The sequence below is a fragment of the Podarcis gaigeae genome, assembly GCF_964106915.1.
Source record: "Podarcis gaigeae genome assembly, chromosome: 3".
NCBI lineage: Eukaryota > Metazoa > Chordata > Lepidosauria > Squamata > Lacertidae > Podarcis > Podarcis gaigeae.
Window position 1 is genome coordinate 40,780,783 of NC_139680.1, and position 17,683 is coordinate 40,798,465.

General features: G+C 40.1%; 1 protein-coding gene across 1 annotated transcript in view; it reads right to left on the minus strand.

The window, feature by feature from the left end:
* IBTK (inhibitor of Bruton tyrosine kinase) overlaps positions 1-17,683 on the minus strand; it is a 43,922-nt gene that overhangs the window by 15,376 nt on the left and 10,863 nt on the right. Inside the window, exons 6-16 of the mRNA XM_083729932.1 lie at positions 16,604-16,774; positions 15,030-15,147; positions 11,267-11,447; positions 10,589-10,712; positions 9,317-9,491; positions 6,557-6,731; positions 4,938-5,546; positions 4,654-4,740; positions 3,595-3,677; positions 3,469-3,506; positions 547-643 (exon numbers count right to left, since the gene is read on the minus strand). Coding sequence (XP_083586058.1) covers positions 547-643; positions 3,469-3,506; positions 3,595-3,677; positions 4,654-4,740; positions 4,938-5,546; positions 6,557-6,731; positions 9,317-9,491; positions 10,589-10,712; positions 11,267-11,447; positions 15,030-15,147; positions 16,604-16,774 — 1,858 coding nt within the window. The remainder of the gene's footprint in view (positions 1-546; positions 644-3,468; positions 3,507-3,594; positions 3,678-4,653; positions 4,741-4,937; positions 5,547-6,556; positions 6,732-9,316; positions 9,492-10,588; positions 10,713-11,266; positions 11,448-15,029; positions 15,148-16,603; positions 16,775-17,683) is intronic.

Below are 17,683 nucleotides of genomic sequence, written 5' to 3' on the forward strand. Positions count from 1 at the left end.
ATGACTGGGTGGAGCTCCTTCGGGTCTCATACATGCCATTTTAAAAGAGTTGCCCTGCTTACCAGTTCATTTCCAGGCCAAATTCAAGGTACTCACTTTAATGTTCAAAGCCCTAAACCACTCAGGCCCCAAATACCTGAAAGATCACATCCTTCCCTAACTTCTCAAGGTGCTAACATGAGTGGAGGGTGCCCTCTTGGTTGCTCCATTGCCCTCAGAAGCTCAGGGCAGTCGCGGCAGCAGTCCCTTAGTTGTGGAATTCGCTTAACCACACAGGTATGTCTGGTGCCTTCATTGCACTGCTTTCACCAAATGCTGAAGAGAAACATCCTTATCCTGGCTTTTTACACTTGTTTCGAACTATTTTTAATATTGTGTAATACTACGTTTTAATTGTTGGATTTACATGACATTATACCATTTGTGCAATTTAATCCATTAAGCTGGCATTTTTGCTATTAATACTATTTTCATCTCCTCCTCCTCCTCCTCCTGTTCCCAGATTCCCAAACATGTAATTTATTCCCATTCTATTAAAGTCCTTACCTTTTACTATAACAGCTTCGTCAGTGTAAATATAATCCAGGATGACCTGCAGGATGTCAGAGGGGAATGGCATTTCCAGAGCAGCACAACATGATGCCTAAATAGAAGCGGGTTTAAACAAACATTTCAAATGCCAGCCCACTTTAAGATCCAGTAGAAGCTCCTTGTGAACCTTTAGGGAAGTCATCAGATTATAAAAATGATATATGCCATTACAAATAGTGCATGCAACTGAAAACTAGAAAAACTAATAGTAGTAGTAGTAACAGCAGCAGCAGCAGAATACATAAATCTCGATCCTTTCCAAATAATCCAGATCACCATGTATTGTGTTTACTCTTCTGTATTCTACTATATATATATATATATATATATATATATGCTTTATTTGCTTTATATATATATATATATATATATTTAAAGTGTCTTGGTAGCTTTCATAAAAATCAACATACTAAGAGGGTGGGTGAGCAGTGTTTCCAAAGGTTCCCATAGCCAGTGAACACTTTACGCCTTCAATGACCTCAGATGCACATTTTACTAAAGGATTTAGAGTATGAGTATGAGTGACCAATCCTCAAGGAAGAACACTTCCAACGTTTCTGCATGGGTCATGGTTCTGAGCATGCCTCTTGTCTGGAAGATGATGGACTAGAAAGCCCATGCTAGGAATGATACAATGGCACCCAATGGAGAGAGCTTGACCAAATTACCCACTCCCAACAGAAACTGATAAGGAGGAGACAGGCGAGAACAATACATCATGCTGAGATGCAGAGGGTAACCTCCTCTGCATTTATGCGTGCTGGACTTATAAAAAACCTTGAACTTCTCGTGGTGCACAATGTGGGAAACACTGACACAGAGCATCCATCCCTAATCAACTGCTCTAAACAAACCAGACAAATATAAACAAAAGGAAAAACTTCTTATGAAGACAGCATTCTGCAGTCATAACAGAATTATCTCAAGATTGTTGGCAAACGCCCCATTTGGGACATAAAGTAGTAAGAGGTTCCATTAGATTATTCACAGCTATTAGTCATCCTCTGGCACTTTCAATATGCATAAACTTGAAGAGGACTTGATCCGACTTAACGTTTTCAACGTTTATTGGAAAAATCTCGTTTCAGATGGACTGCTGTAACATGGAAGGAATTTCAAGAACTAATTTCTGGGTTACTGTTACATACTTCAAACTCTAGTATTATGTGTCCACCATTAAAGAGAACAGCAAGCCACAAACTTGTCATTCACATCTATCCATCGTCTAAAGCAAACTCAAACCGGCAGAACTTGCGCAAGTGCTTGCTAATTAATTCTTTAAGTGTACAAGCATTACCTGTAACCAAAGAGGTTAATAACTACTAGCTACCAAAAGTCAGATATTTGGCAGAGCATGTGGTAATATTCTGTTGTAAAGGTTCATTAGTTTCTAAAAGCATTTTCTATATGGCAAGTGCCGGGGGCAGGGGGAACTATGCAAAAAATGCTAGCTATTGATTATTTGGATCTTGATATTTGAATATGTGGTATTTTAGGAAGCAACCAAGGCAAACACATTTCACAGGCATGGGTGGGCTTATTTCAATAAGAGCACAAGACAGAAAGACCCAGGGACCAAGAAGCCAATAACTTCAAGAAAGAATCGGGAAAGTTTCTAATTTATTTAGGAGACCACTGTAAACAGATGAAAACATTAGCAGGATTCTAACAACACTTGTAATGTAACTAATACGATGGACAATATAGAAAGATACAAAATATTGATTATACGGTTGACAATAGGACCCATGGAGGGGAAGGTGGGAAGTCGAGGTATTCAGAGAAATCTCTATATATGGTTATGTATTTGGTAACGTGACAATTTTTTACCTGTAAAATAAATAAATAAATTATTTCAAAAATGAAATAAAGACCCAGTTTGGACATAACAATAGGCCAAATCATGACTTGTTGTGAATGAGTGAGTCTGCAGGTTTCCAGAGAGGAAATCAAGGCTCCTCCTCTGGTCCTGCTGCTGCTCCTGCTCCTGCTGCTGCTCCTGCTCCTGCTCCTGCTGCTATGAACCAAGCCATAGCTTGGCTTAGTATGTCATCCAAACCTGGGCTTCTGGTTAATCTCACTCCAGGCAACCACAAGACATAACCAAAGTTTGTTCTCTCTCTGGGAGCCTGTGTTTCCACACTAAGTTATGGTTTAGCTTAGAATTATGTGCAAACTAAGCCAAAATAAAAGGCTGCTGGGGTTATTTTCAAAGTATGGCTCAGAAATAAGGCATTTATAACTATTTCTAACCTACAAATTTATTAACTTCTGAAGCTGCCTTTTACCAAGCCAGGCCATTGCTCCATCTAATGATTAATCCATTATTGTGTCTACTCTGATTGGCTGTGAAGCCTCTCCAATCTTAGGCAAAGAGGCTTCCTTACACAGAGTAAGACTGATGGTCCACCTAGCTCTGTACTGCATAGAAATTGGTGTGGATCTCCAGCGTTTCAGCTAGGCATCTGTCCCAGCTCTATCTGCAGGTGTCTGGACTGAGCCTGGGACCTTCTGCATGCAAAGCATGTGTTCTATAGTCCCTCTAACCCTTTCCCCCCATTTCTTTTAATTAAGCTGCCATAAATTAACCACAATGAAAATCCCATCATCGAAACAGTATTCCAACTAATGTATCATAGCATAGCACACAGCTACTATAAAAGGTCCCTTGTGCTCAATATCATTTATGTAATGAAGGGTGCACATGTAGAATTCACTGCTGGATAATTTTTATATTCTTGCCTTCTGCTTTGCAAGCCATTACAAAGTTCTCTTTCGTGAATAATTACTTTCTCCCCCACAATGCCTGAGTAAATATTTTTGCACAAATTAAAGACGAAGGGCAATGCATCCAAGCACTTATACAGGCACACTTACCTCAATCCAGGAGCTGCTCAGCATGCTGTGAAAATAGTCTGAAAAGGAGAGAGACCTCATTTTGACATGCATTAAAAGACAGATCTCTATTAATAACGTGGCCAAAGTACCTTACATTATACCTACCAAGTCTTGCACAGAGCACACATTTGTGACATGGGAATTCTTTTCCATCTACAGATTTCATGGTCACATCGCAGAGGTACGAGCTGCAAAACAATTAAAAACCTACTATAACGAGACATTAATATGACAAATGTGGTTTAATACAAACAAGGATAAAGTAATGCAGTGGGAGAATAGGGGGAGAATCACCAGATTTTTTTCCAGAGTTAAGAAACTGAACGGTTTATACATATGGGGAAGGGTATTAATGAACATGGGGGGGCCCAATCTGGCTGGCCATGGGCATGACGCAGGCCGGGACTCCCCCATGACACAGGGTACTCAACACACCCGCACTGACCGCGGGAAAGTGCGAGGGTCAACAGCAACCCCGCCCCTCTGTGAAGAGGAGCAGCCTTAATGAACATAGAGGCGTATGGTCAGTAAGAGTATAGCATATGGCCAGCTGGATGGTTCTGTAGTGATTCACACACATTTACAGTCATACCTCGGGCTAAAGACGCTTCAGGTTGAGCGTTTTCAGGTTGTGTCCAGCAGCAACCCAGAAGTAACGGAACGGGTTACTTCCGGGTTTCGCTACTCGCGCATGCGCAGACGCTCAGAGTGACGTCACGCGCATGCGCAGACATGGCGAATCGCGACCCCCAGACGCGGGTTACGTTCTGCTCATGATGTGAATGGGGCTCCGGAACAGATCCCGTTCACATCCAGAGGTACCACTGTATATACACTAAAGTGATGGCTCAGTAAGCATTTTACAAGAATAGGAATAGCAAGGATTTTTCCTGCTTAAATTCATGGAGGTCTGGTCGCAGACATGTCGTATGTTTCATCCATGTGATAAAATGCACAATTATTCTCACTAAGAGAAATTTTTGAATGTATAGTTTTAAGTTTATTTTACATGGTTTTCAAAAAAAGAAAAAACTTCAGAAAAATGAGAAGTTGAGATACTTGGGACTTCATACAAACTAGAAGACAGAATTATGTGAATTATTTGAATTTCATTATACCCTATAGAAATCTTCAAGCTTCCATACTGCACCTTTTGAAACTCACCATTTTTTCTGGTTTAGCTTTGGCTTGTTGCCAGTTTTTCTGTTGGCAATGTTTATTCTTCCATTTTCTATTCTGACTCCATCTAGCCTGCAAGAAAAATGAATTGTTAAAGTGATAACAATGCTCCACTGTAAAAAGAATAATGCAACAGGATTAGTTGACAGGAAGAGTTATAGGTGTTTATTCAACTTAACCTAAGGATCAACCCGTTAGAAAAAGAAAAAGCACATGTGTGTTTATTTGTTTGTGTGTGTGTGTGTATAAAAGACTTAGTGATAGCATACCTTGAACTTAAGCTCCCAATTCCAAATTTCTTTGCAGCGACTTGCAACATTTTTATGAGATTCACTTCTTCCCCAACACTCTTACATTTCTTAGAAGCAGATTTTGGTTTGCTCTTCTGTTTTTCATTTCCCATGTATACTTGGTTACTTCTGTAAACCTCAAACGCAGACTTCTTATTAACATCTCCATTGATAGTTATTTTATTCAAGTTTGTAATTAAAGTGTTTTCATTCTCTTCCATTTTTTCTTTGTACACCGCTTTGAGCCTGTGACCATGAATGAGGAGATCACATGTATCTGTGTAAATGTACTGCAGAATGTACATAAACAAATCTGGGTGAAGCTTTTCTATCACAAAGAGATCACAGCCAACACCATCTTCATCTTTACGATAAATATCAGCAGAATCTATCCAATTGTGATCCGATTCAAAGAGCTTCCGGAAGAAGTCAGAGCGTGCTGCCAAAATGTACTTGTGCACAGGGAAAGTCCTGGAGCCAACTTGAAAAGTCACATCATGGATGTTGTCAGTAATTTCTGCTTCTCCCAACAATTTGCCAAAATCCTCAGAAAAACTAGAAGTCGAGACACTTGGGATTTCATACAAACTGGAAGAAGAGAGTTATAAGAATTATTTGAATTGGCTTTCATTTCACTTCATCTTCATGCTCCATGCAAGAAAAGAAAAAGCAAGTTTCTAAAGCAGGAATTGGGAACTGAAGATCTTCAGACGCTGTTGGACTAAAACATTAATCGTCCCTAACCACTGGCCATACTGGCTGAGGCTGACTGGAGTTGGGAGTTCTACAACATATGGAGAGCTGCAGCTTCCCCACCCCTGGTTCCAAGCAGTATTTGCTTTCCTTCTTCAAAACATTAAAAGAAAGACCTCAAGAGGCATCATCACACATGAGTATGTAGAGCCCCGTTGTGGTAGACTCGTAAAGATATTGGATTCATGCCTGTATATTTTTAACAGTACCAGCAACGTTTTCCCAGTCCGCAGACTAGTAGCTGTGGTTTAATGTAGCATATGGTGTTCCATTTGCAGAAGGCAAGACTGGGCATGTCATCCCTCTTTTCAGGAAGGCAAGAACATCTTCATCATAACCTCACGTGTTAAATATTAGTAAAGGACTGGCTTGACCAGAGTAACAAAAAGCACAAGTAGATCAAAAGAAAGAGCACTGCATCCAGGCACTAGTTTTAGAGGCCCTTGTGGTGTGTGCCCCTAAGGTCTGTGAGGTGGGAGCCCTCGTGGCAATGGAACTTCCTTCCCAGTAAGTTTTCATAAGGCTTAAAAGACCTATTTGTTTCCATTGGCCTTCCCTTGAGTTATTTTGGTCCTGTTTGCTGAATTGAGGCTGGAGTGGATAATGATATGGGAAGATTTGAATGGGTTTTATTCTTTTGTTTTTCAATAATTGTAATTTGTATTGCTATCAGTTAGTATGGATGGGCTTTGCCCAGGAAAACAACACCGAATTGTTTTAAAATAAAATTGTTTCAAAGCTTTTAGGTAAATTATTCCCATAAATTTCAGGTAAATCATTCCCATAAAGGTAAATTATTTCCATAAATTTCAGGTAAATTATTCCCATAAATAGCTGAACTATACCTTGTTTTAGGATCTGACTGTAAAACAGCAAAGTTGCACCCATTAGGATCAGTAGTAACATTAACAGCTCTGTGAACAAAAGCAAGCTTCTCAAGTCGAATTCGTTCATATACGTTGTTTGTATCGCAAGATGAGACCTCGGTTGAGGAATTCTGAACATTTGTCACAATCTCTGCTGTATTTGGAGAGATTAACTAGTTAGATAATCAGTTGAGGAAACAAATAGGAAAATGTTTTGCTGGAAGCATTGCACTAATTCCACTAAGGTTGAAAGGCGAGTATTTGGCTTTAGTTAGACATTTATTGAAGACTACTTCATACTTGATGTGATTTCCAGACAGTACAACTAATTTCATAAGAAGAGCCCTGCTGGATCAGAGAAACATCTACAAGTAGGAAAATAATATAGAACACTATCTCATTTAATTGCAGCATGAGTGTAGGAAAAAGTTACAGCTGAAGCTTCCATGAATAAAGACCCTGTGAAAAAAATAATCTCATCATCTTAGAGTGGAATCTTATATCCCCTTTTTAAAAAAAGATTCAAAATGTTTTGTTAATTGAATCATACAAATCCACCAATCATATAATTAGTTTGAAGTCTTTACAGTGGTACATACACAAACTGTTTAAACTCCAAACTAATTTTAAGTTTTCTACAAGTTTTGGAAAATATTTTGGTACAGAACATCATTCAGTTGAACTTCCAGCTCTACTAAAGACTATAAAACATCCTGAATGTTGTATTCATATGCAGCAATCACTGTTTTAAATTTCATCAGCCCAACTACTCTACTGATAGATCTCTGGGTGATTTGCAATAGATTAGGGGTTCTCAAATTGTGGCTCATGAACCACGAGTTTCATCAGGTGTCTGTCGTGTGTCTGTGGATTTGTGGTTAAAAATAGGAGGTGGCACATCCATTGGACTGAATATTTAAAATGATTTAAACTGTATTTTTATTGCTTCTTGTATTTTATTGTTTTACAATCTGACGTCTGTGGAATTCCAATTGTTACAACAAGCAGGGAAAAAACACATTAAAACTGCCAGTCTGCAAATACCCTCAGCAATTTTGAGGAAGTTGAGAAACTGCTGAAATACATCACCTCCTCACAAGCATGTGCTTTGAACTAAATAAGCTTGGGGAAACCTGGAATGGATTTGTGTGCAAAAGGACTGGGTGCTGAGCTGAGCTCCGTTTTGACACACAAAAATCCGTTTCTCAGCAACTGTTCAGAGCTATTCCACCTTTTGCAGTGGGCTCACTTTGGTAAATCTTGTGATTCTAGTAAAATAAAGCTGATACCACAAGCTGAAGTGTGCCTGCCCCCATGTCTTTATCATTATTTAAATAAGAATATCATTTCCCTGACACTTTTATGTAAGCTTGCATACTGCTCTGATGGCACTAGATGGCACTAGTTACTAGTATTTGCTCTGCGGAAAACGGTGTTTCCTTTTAATAGCAGATTTGGTGGTCCAGTGTCAGCAAGCAGAATAACTAAACACTCCAAACAAGATAGAGAATTCTGAAAATACCTGAGAAACAGAGAAAGAGAAATGTTGCTGTTGGCTAAAAAAAAAGAAAAGAAAAGGAACAGAATAGCCCCAAATCCTTTCGTGCATGCACCTACCATAGGAACAGAACATTAAAAAGTCCTGTTAGCACTACAAAAAGTCTACTAGATAATTAATTTGCTTGGACAGGGTGAATAAGAAGACATATACCTATAAAATAACCAGATTGAAGATAAAATCAGTGAAAAGAGCAGGCAAGAGAAAATACTTAAACGCTCCCTATTAGCCTGGAAAAGGCACAGAAGGTAGCTACTGAAAATAAAATTTTTGAACCCCAGGCTTTTAAATTCCTTTGCATGCTTTAAGTGGACCTGTGCCAGTCCTGATACTTCAGTCTTTGTAGTGCTACAGCGTTATGGCACTCAGGTTCACAGCTAACAATGTAGTTGGAGGAGAAGAAATCAAATGCCCCTCTTTGTGGTGTTAACTCCTGGGCATGGGACTGTCCTACTGCCTTCCCCCACAACAACTACTCTGCAAGAGGCTTAGTCCTCTGTCTGTGGGTCTTAGAGGCCACAAGCTTATATTGTTAGAAAGCCAAAAGAAAGGACCCCCCAAAACCCACAAGTACTAAGATCCTGTCAAGAATTTTTTTTAAGTAAAAAAAAACCTTATTTGGTAAGACTCTAAAACACAAGTTGTGCTAGATTTAGAATGTGATCCTTCCCTACCCCCATGTTGAGGTTGGGTGTGTATGTGTCGTGTGTAGATTTCTCCCCACCATCCTCTGCTGGCAGAGAGGAATGCTACTGGTGAGGGAAGCTCTACTACAGCGAAGGAGCGTGGGTGGGAAAATACTGCCAGCAATTCTCTTTATGTTGGCCAGTGGAAATCCCTGCAAAAGGGGCATTCTAGGACATTGGATCCAAAGCCAAGGGGTCCAGCTACATCAACCTAAAGTTGGCAGATCAAAAACAAAGAACTGCTCCCCCCCCCGCCCCGCTTTCTGTCCTGGCCAGTGCAAGAAGCAGTGGTCAGCCACTCTGCACCCCCTTGTTAGAATTCCTGTGTCCTTTGAGTAGTACAACTGTAGACCTCTCCTTTTTATTTTTATGCCTTAACTCAGGAAAAAAATATTGTGTGTTCACGTTCACATTTACACTGACTGACCCAGAACTGCTCTCTCAACTGCTTCCATTCAGCCAAAGTTAACACACTCAAAAGTCTACTTAACTTACCTTTCTTCTCCGAATTTTTGTTCCCCTCCATCCACTTTCCTTTGAAAGCTTCACCATCCTGTGTAACAAACATAATTTCATTCCTATTTAAAGAAATGTCAGACATGTAGACTTGGCGGCCATACACCCATCGGCACTGCTTCAAAGGATTGTTGGCAGATTTCCAGCAAAACACCTAAAGATTTGTGGAGTGTGGGGTAGGGAGAGGAGAGAATGAGAGCAGTTTACACATTTCTGCAGTAATTTATCCCCCTGCCTTCTTTAATTGCTTTAAACTAAATTCTTTATGCACCAAGAAGCTACTAGCGCCTACTCCTGCTTCCGCAACCTATTTGGGGATTTGCTCACCATCTGTTTTGTCCTCATACAGATTTAAACAATTTTAAGCTAGAGTTGTCCTGCTTCCCTAAAGCAGGGGTGGGGAACCTCTGGCCCATGAGCCAAATTTAGCCTGGAACAGGTCCCAAACTGAATTCCCCCTAACCATGCCCACCTGGCCCACACCTGATGACATTCGTGAGAGGTATGGGGCAGGTAAAGATGCTGCTGGATTGGCTGTATGGCCAACTTCCTCATGCTAAACTCTACTGTGAATCAGATCCTCAAAGAAAGCAGCTTTGTCAGCAAGTCCCCCACCACCACCACCTGAAAGTTTGCAAAATTTGTTTGCTTTTTCAGTCTTAAGTAAAAGTGATCAAACTGCCTCACAGCTGAACAACAAAAGGTTTTCGGTAGACAGAGATGCAGACTTGATCTAAGGGCCGAACTATGTGTGACATTAGTCACATTTAGACAAACTTGTGTGAGGAAAAAGCTAGAGCAGATGAGGAACGCTTGATAATTTTGTTTCGTCCATTTAAGTCAAGGGCCCTGAATCACACTTCCTGGACTAATCAGATCAAAACACAGTAATGGGCTGGAAAATTGTGTATATAAAATGTATATTTTAGGATAAAATTCATTCAAAAATACCTATTTAGTAGAAAACTATACAAAAATACTAAATTTTGTGTGTGCTTATGTTTATCATTTGCAGAAGATGCAGAAACAGAATGGAATGGACTTAAGAATAAACATTTGTAAATCTGATGTGGACTGAATAGACTGATCTGTTCATCCCTTGGAGAGGCATTACACGTCACTACTGCAAACAAATACATTTGCATTTAGTGACAATGCATAACTAAGTTACATGCTACAAACATAAAGTGGTTTCAAGGTATGCCTTTACACTTTATAAAGTGGGCAGCAGCACAGTACTGGTCAACTTACTCTTCCCGCTTGGTCCAGTGCAAGGATACAAATCCTCTGGCCTCCATTTTCCTTAAGGTGTTCAGGAGCCACTCTGTAGTCCAAGTAGCCTCCACTAACAAGAACCTTCTTTAGATTTAGTTGCCTGAACAATCACAATACAAGGAGAACTTCATTTACACAAAATACACACAAATCAGAAGTGTAAAGAAAATGAAACTTTTACATAAAGAACAAACCTAACAACTTTACTGTTAAAGAAGCTACAAATAAGCAACTGCCACCAGACTATTACAGATGCTAAAACCATTATATTGACCTTAGGACAAGATTCATCACAAGATTTTACCCTGCCCTCCTACATATTGCCTAACAGTTCATACAAACCATGTGACATGTGAAACATATTTACCACATAAATATGTTAGAAAGATATATTCATAAAGAACAAAAATAAAACCCGCTTTGCATTGTAAGACATCATAAGCTATAAAGAAGCACTGAAAAGAAGTGAAAAAGGAGGAACGTACTAAGCTGGGAGTGGGCGCCACTACTGAGAAAGCCATCTGCCTGGTTCCCTGTAGCTTCATGTCTTGCAATGAAGGAACCGCAAGAAGGCCCTCAGAGCTGGACCTCAGTGTCCTGGCTGAACTAACAAGGGTAAATTCATAGATTTTTTTTCTGAGGAAAAGCACTCACTTGGAAGCAATCTTCTTGCATTGATAGTCGGTGAGCAAATAGATATCTCCTCTTTCAGTAACACAAACTGTGGCACCATCACTTGCAGCGACAAAGGACATAGTAATGTCTTTGTGATGCAGAGCAGAGACTTGGCGAGGTGAAGTTACACACTTCTCTCCGTTAGGATCCAGCAAGTATCCTACAATGTAAAAGAACACCTTCAATGCCAACTTTTTCAGACTCGTGATTAATTGGCCCAATAGTTTTCCTACTCAAAAGAAGGACAGAAACAAGTGCTGTCAATTCATATTTACACACACACACACACACACACACACACTTAAAACTTCTGGAGCATCAAAAACTAGTTTATAAATTTAGGTCAACATATGAAGCTGCTTTACACTAAAGCAGTGCATTCCCTGCCAAAGTACAGATACTGTATATACTTGAGTATAAGCCGACTTTTTCAGCATATTTTTAATATATTTTATATTTTTTTATGCTAAAAAAGCCCCCCTCAGCTTATACTCGAGTGAGGCGGGCACTGGCAGCAGAACAAGCGGCGAGAAAGGAGCCCTTTCTCGCCGCTAGTCCTGCCACCCACCTCTCGCAAGGGCAGGCACAGGAGCTGTGGTTGGGAAAGGCGCTGCACTGCACTGCGCCTCTCCCAACCGGGCTTCTACGCCTGCTCTTGCAAGTGGCAGAGGCGGCCCGAAAGGGCTGCATTCAGGCTGCTCCTTCTTCCTCCTCCTCCGGCTTTGCTGCTGTCGGCAGCAGCAGAGGAGGAAGAAGCAGCCCAAAAGGAGCCCTTTCAAACTGTTCCTTCCTCCTCCGCTGCTGTGGGTGGCGGAGGAACCAGCAGCCCGTGAAATGAAGATTTACTTTTTGCCGGGGGGGCCACTAGGGGCGCATTGGAAGATGGACGACAATACCATCTCTCCGACCCACACGGGGTAATTAAGAGGCTGTTATGGGAGTAGGCAGCCTCCCTTGTTGCCCCAAGAAAATGGGGAACACTGCCCTTGCCTGCTGTGCCCATAAATCACCCCCTAATTTGAAAGAAGGGGGTGAGGTCCCTAGGCAGAACGCCCCCGTGTGGACCTTGGCTCTCCTGGACGCTGTCTCTGATCGCGCACTAGCTGCAGCAATTTGGAATAATTAATTACAAAAGAAGCAAATGCACATATTTCAAGTGAAGAAGGGGAGTGAAGTCTGCTAATTTAAGTGACCTCTGCGAAAGAAGACGACGGGTTGGAGAAACAGGAATATTTTACGATGAAGATACACCAAAGGCTGGGTATGTTGACAATGGGACTGAATGGGGGGACGACCTTTTTTACTTTCCTTCTATGTGATTTACAAGAACCCCTCCTCATTAGAATCGTCGGTTGAACTGACCCAAGCAGGATGATTAAGGTCTGTGTGGAGATAAACTTTAACCAAAAGTATGCTTTATGGAGATCGAGAAGCAATAAGAGCTTTTGGAATGGCGCAGCAATTAATTTGGAGTCGCCACCTTCCCAAAGGATTTATAGCCAGGAGGAGGAACAGACCTGTTTTCAGACTGCATTCCTGGTGAATCTCCTCAGAGGTTTTGAGAAAGGAGGCAGATTGGTGAAGATTAATGACGCTAAGACTGTTTTGATGTATGGAAGTGATGTTATATGGAAAACGTCTGGATATGGCTACTGGATAAAAAAAATAATATCCACGCAGGATTACAAACTGTTCTAACCAGCTTGTGGAGACTATCAGAGGTCACAAAGAGCAAAGAGTAAGGAAAAATATATGAAAATAACAACAAGAGATGTGGAAAAACAATAAGAAAGGACTGGATAGTACTGTGAACATCATAAAGTTATATTTGTGGACATTAAAACAGCAGTAAGTAGCAAGAAGTTGATTGGATCCCCTTCGGAACTTGAAATATGGGTACCCCCAACAAAAATTTAAAATTCGGCTGTGTAATTTGGAATTTATGTAATTTGGTTTGATTTGATGTGATTGGTCGGTTAATAAAAAATTATTCTAAAAAAAAAAAAAAGATTTACTTTTTGCCCCTATATGCATCACCTTACACTTCTTTACACTGAAGTAATTTACCATTTTACCTCCTATACACTCAGCCTTGAGGTCCTTTTGGAGTTCTTCACAATCCCTTTGTTTTAACAACCCTGAACAGTTTAGTATTGTCAGGAAACCTAGCCACCTGACTGCTCACCCTTAACTCTAGATCATTTATGAAGCAATTTAAAAGGCACAGCTCCAATACCAGTCCTTGGGGAACTCTACTTTCGACATCCTTCCACTTACGAGAACTGTCCATTTATTCCTTCTCTCTGCTTCTTGTTACTTAATCAGTTCCCAATCCTCAAGAGGACCTCACCTCTTACTCTATGACTTCTATGTTCACTCAGAAGTATTTGGTGAGTTCAGATGCCAAAGCCAATTTAGAACATTTCACTCTATGATAGGACTCTATGTCCTCACACCAAGCATTTTCACATTGTGCATAAAAATTACACCCTGAAATTTTTGTTGTAAAACAAATTATGGCCTCTGCGTGTATGCATTTTAAAGAAGAATTTCAGTATCGGCAGTGGAGACAGAGAGAATAAAGAGAGCTAGCAAGTTGCCACAGGGTGGAATAAAGAGTGCTGTCCAATCTTTTTCCAGTTTGAGCTTTTAACAGCATCATTTAGACTAAGGGGAGGTAGGGTCTGGATTCAGTTCAGCAAGCCACAGGCAGTGCCTCCACCCCCACAGCTTTGGTTTCATTCTGGGTGATAAATCGCTCTGTTCTGCAGAGAATGATCTCTAGAGAACACACGAGAGCATTTTATCTCCTGTTTTGGAGATAAAAGATCTCTCTGGCTGATTTGAGAAAGCAGTCAATCTTTTCTCTGAGTGCTAATCACCACAGCACTGAAATCAGAGATAAAGCTCTTCACTTGGCTCTCTGAGAGTACACTGCAGGATTTCTCCTCCACCACCACTCAGGGCTGGAATGGTGAGGGGCAGAAATGCCAGGATTGTGCAAGTGTGCATGCATGTTTGTGTGAGAGTTTGACTTAACCATTCTGCTTTAAGGCATTTTTAAAAAAAACTTCTGTGCTTTATCAGTAAAACTGACAGTTCAGCATTTACTAGTCGGCAAACCAACCATGCAAAGTATAAAATACAAAGTCACAGGCTCAATAAAGCCAATTATTACAATATAAGCTAGCATAACAGGTTTAACAGATAGGACAACATCCAGATATTTTGCTACCTATTCTGAATTCTAATAAATTAAGAGACCTTGTCTCAAATTTTGAGATAGCCATGTGAGCTGATAATAATCACTTTCCCCTTAAGATGTCCCTTGGTTTTTCGAAGGAATAAAACTCAAGTTCACATCATTTGCCCTCTAAAATGTTTAGCACCAAAGGAAACGAAAAAAGACTTAGCTGGTCCACTGTAACAGAGGATGCATTTGCTAAGTTCACTTATTCTTGTTGAAAAATGTAAATGTATTGACAAATAACAATGGGTTTTTCATATGAGTGCTGTATATTGAGGTCTGAATCCCTAGTACCCAAAATACATTTAACTTTACAGTCAATATATGAACTCCTAAATAGTCACTGGTGCAAAATACAGGTGTTTGACAGAGGGAGCTAATCTTAGTAAAGCAACAAGGAGATTTTATGCTGCTTCTTAAAGGAATGACAATGTTTTGTTTAAAATAATCTTCTTCCCCCAGCCATCACCTTAGATGTAAAACTCCCTCTCTCACCTAGCTGTCCGCCATTCAGTCCTATTGTGTATACTGCTTCTTTGGTCCATAGAACAGTATGGAACCTGCCTGCAGCCACACCAATCACTGTTCTGCCTTTAAGATTTTTTGCTTGAACCTATATGAAAAATCCAAACATACACAGGTGTTAGTTTTTATTATCAAGTATTTACTACTGTGCTCTAGCTATTGACAGAAGAGACAGCAATGTTTTTATTTAAAATAAAGAAATAAAAGCAATGTAACAATACAGACAATAGTTAAAAACACAACAACATAATCAGTGCCAAAATACTTAAAACCACAATGGCCGGCATCATAACCCATTCAACACCAAGAGGAACAAAATGCTTTTCAGCGTGTGCCAAAACTGTAACAGAGTCAGCACATGTTTTATTTCTAGAGGAAAGGTATTCCAGAGGATGGCATCAACACGGAAAAAGCCATGACAACCAGGAGGGCTTCCACTGATGATGATCTCAATGGCAGAGCAGGTCCTGAGTTGTTCAGAGCCCTGAATGTTAATACTCAAACTTTAAACCTGGTCCAGTAGCAAACTGACAAGTAGTGGAGACTCTCCACCATCTTCTCAGTGAAAGTCACTCGGCAATGTCTCTTGAGTTTCAGGTGTGACATAAAAATGGTTCTCTTCTCCCTGGCTTTTAATAGTTTCCAATGGCCTTCAGGTTGCTTAAGTTGTTACAGGCAGTTTTCATAGGTGCTTTGCCACAGTGTTGCAAGCACCAATTGTTTTGTAGTTTAATGTTTTGTTTTAGCTGCCTGATCTGCTCACTTTTAACAATGAAATCAAAAGCACACAGAGGTTTGTTTGGCAACTAGAATAGGACAGTGCAGTACAAATACTAAGTGTGTATCCTATAGCCTTGAAGACACTTTGAAACTGTGTTAGTTTGAACTGTTGCCCCCCCCCCCGCCCAATCCTAAGATCTTGAGATCGATAATAAAATTATTAGTTAGGTAACTTTTCCATGATACAGTAAATTTTTATTCTCACTCTCTTTGGAAATTCCACCTGCAGTTTCAGTTAAGCTTAGGAATAGGTCCACTGCTCACTTTCATTGATGCAGTCCCACAGAAAAAGGTAGAAATAAACCACAGCAAGGGATCAGCTAGTTGGCCACATCTTGGCTGAGACCAGGGGTAACCAACTTGGTGTGCTCCAAGTGTTGTTGAACTACTACTTCCATCATCCCCAGCCAGCATGGGTGGTGGTGAAGGATGATAGGAATTGTAATCCAGAAACATTCAGGCTGCTCCTAGTTTAGACCACCATGCCATGCTGCCAAGTACTGTTGAAAAATGCACATTCCTCATTTAAAGGATTGTGTAGGCTACGAATAAGTCACTGCCATGGAGTCGTCCAGGTGATTAATCATCTGATGTTTCTCTTAAGCAATCTGAAATATTTTTTTTCCAGCAACAGCAATAGATATCATCTATCAAGCAGCAGCAGTATATCTAGCACTAACCAGCATGTACACATGGGAACATGTGCACACATCCATCCCTAATTTTCAGGCATGCCAAAACTATTATTAAAAAGACCATTTTACCTGTCTGGGAACATTACAATTAGGGGGAGGAGGAAGAACACCCAGCTGATGAAAAGTATTCAGGCCAAATGTATACACACATCCATCTTCTGTTAAAACAAGTGTATGATCTTTCGCTGCTGCCACCTGAGAACACTGGTGACCCATCAAGCTTTCCACAAGTCTGGGAATCTAAGAGAGATTAAGAAAATATTGCACCTGTGTTTCAGACATGCCTCCCTCAGTCAAGACATACATCAACTTTGTCAGGAACAAAGCAAAACCATTTCGTAAAATATATTAGGTGACACACACAAACGTCTCTAATAAAAAGATCCAGAAGCTTTACTATTTATATGCACTAGAATCCTCTAGGCTTAAAAAACTATTTCCATTCTGAAATATTTATACACTTCAGCTGGCCATTATAGCTGTTCAAAATTTGTGGTCTCCACTAATCATGCTTCAACTGATGGCAAAAGTTTGAATCCATTTAAAATCAAAGCCACTTAGGCTGGATCTAGACACATCAAAGAAGTGTTCAGTTAAACACGTTGTAAACTGAAACAGGGAAAACAGGAAGAGAAAAATGGCACTCCACAGTGCCATCTGGTGACAAAATGTTATATCGCATATACAACGCATATAAACCGCTTTTTCTTTACACATATAAATCACTTTTTCTTTACCAATCTAGCTGAGTCCTCAGTCACTCATGGTTAAACTCAAAACTAACACAACCCCCTTAACCAAGGGATCAGGAGAATTTAGTTTATTTCTTGTGAAATTAAAACAATATGTTATCCTCGAGCATTGTTCCAATTTGGTTTAAATATGGCATAATTTAGAGGGTACTCAGTTGAAAATCATAAGCAATATGATTTTCAGCAACACAGAACTCTGCAGAAGATCTGAACATGAAACAATTTGCATAGACAATGATGCTTTTAGCTCTCTTGTTAAAACAGCAGCTGCATACTGCACTAAAGTAGCAGCTACTTCTGACAGTGTGTCAAAAGCAGTTTTTGAAGCACTGCAGGGGAATTACTTAAAATTTTAAAAACCCTGTGTATGTACAAAAGATGGCTCAGTGGGCCAAAT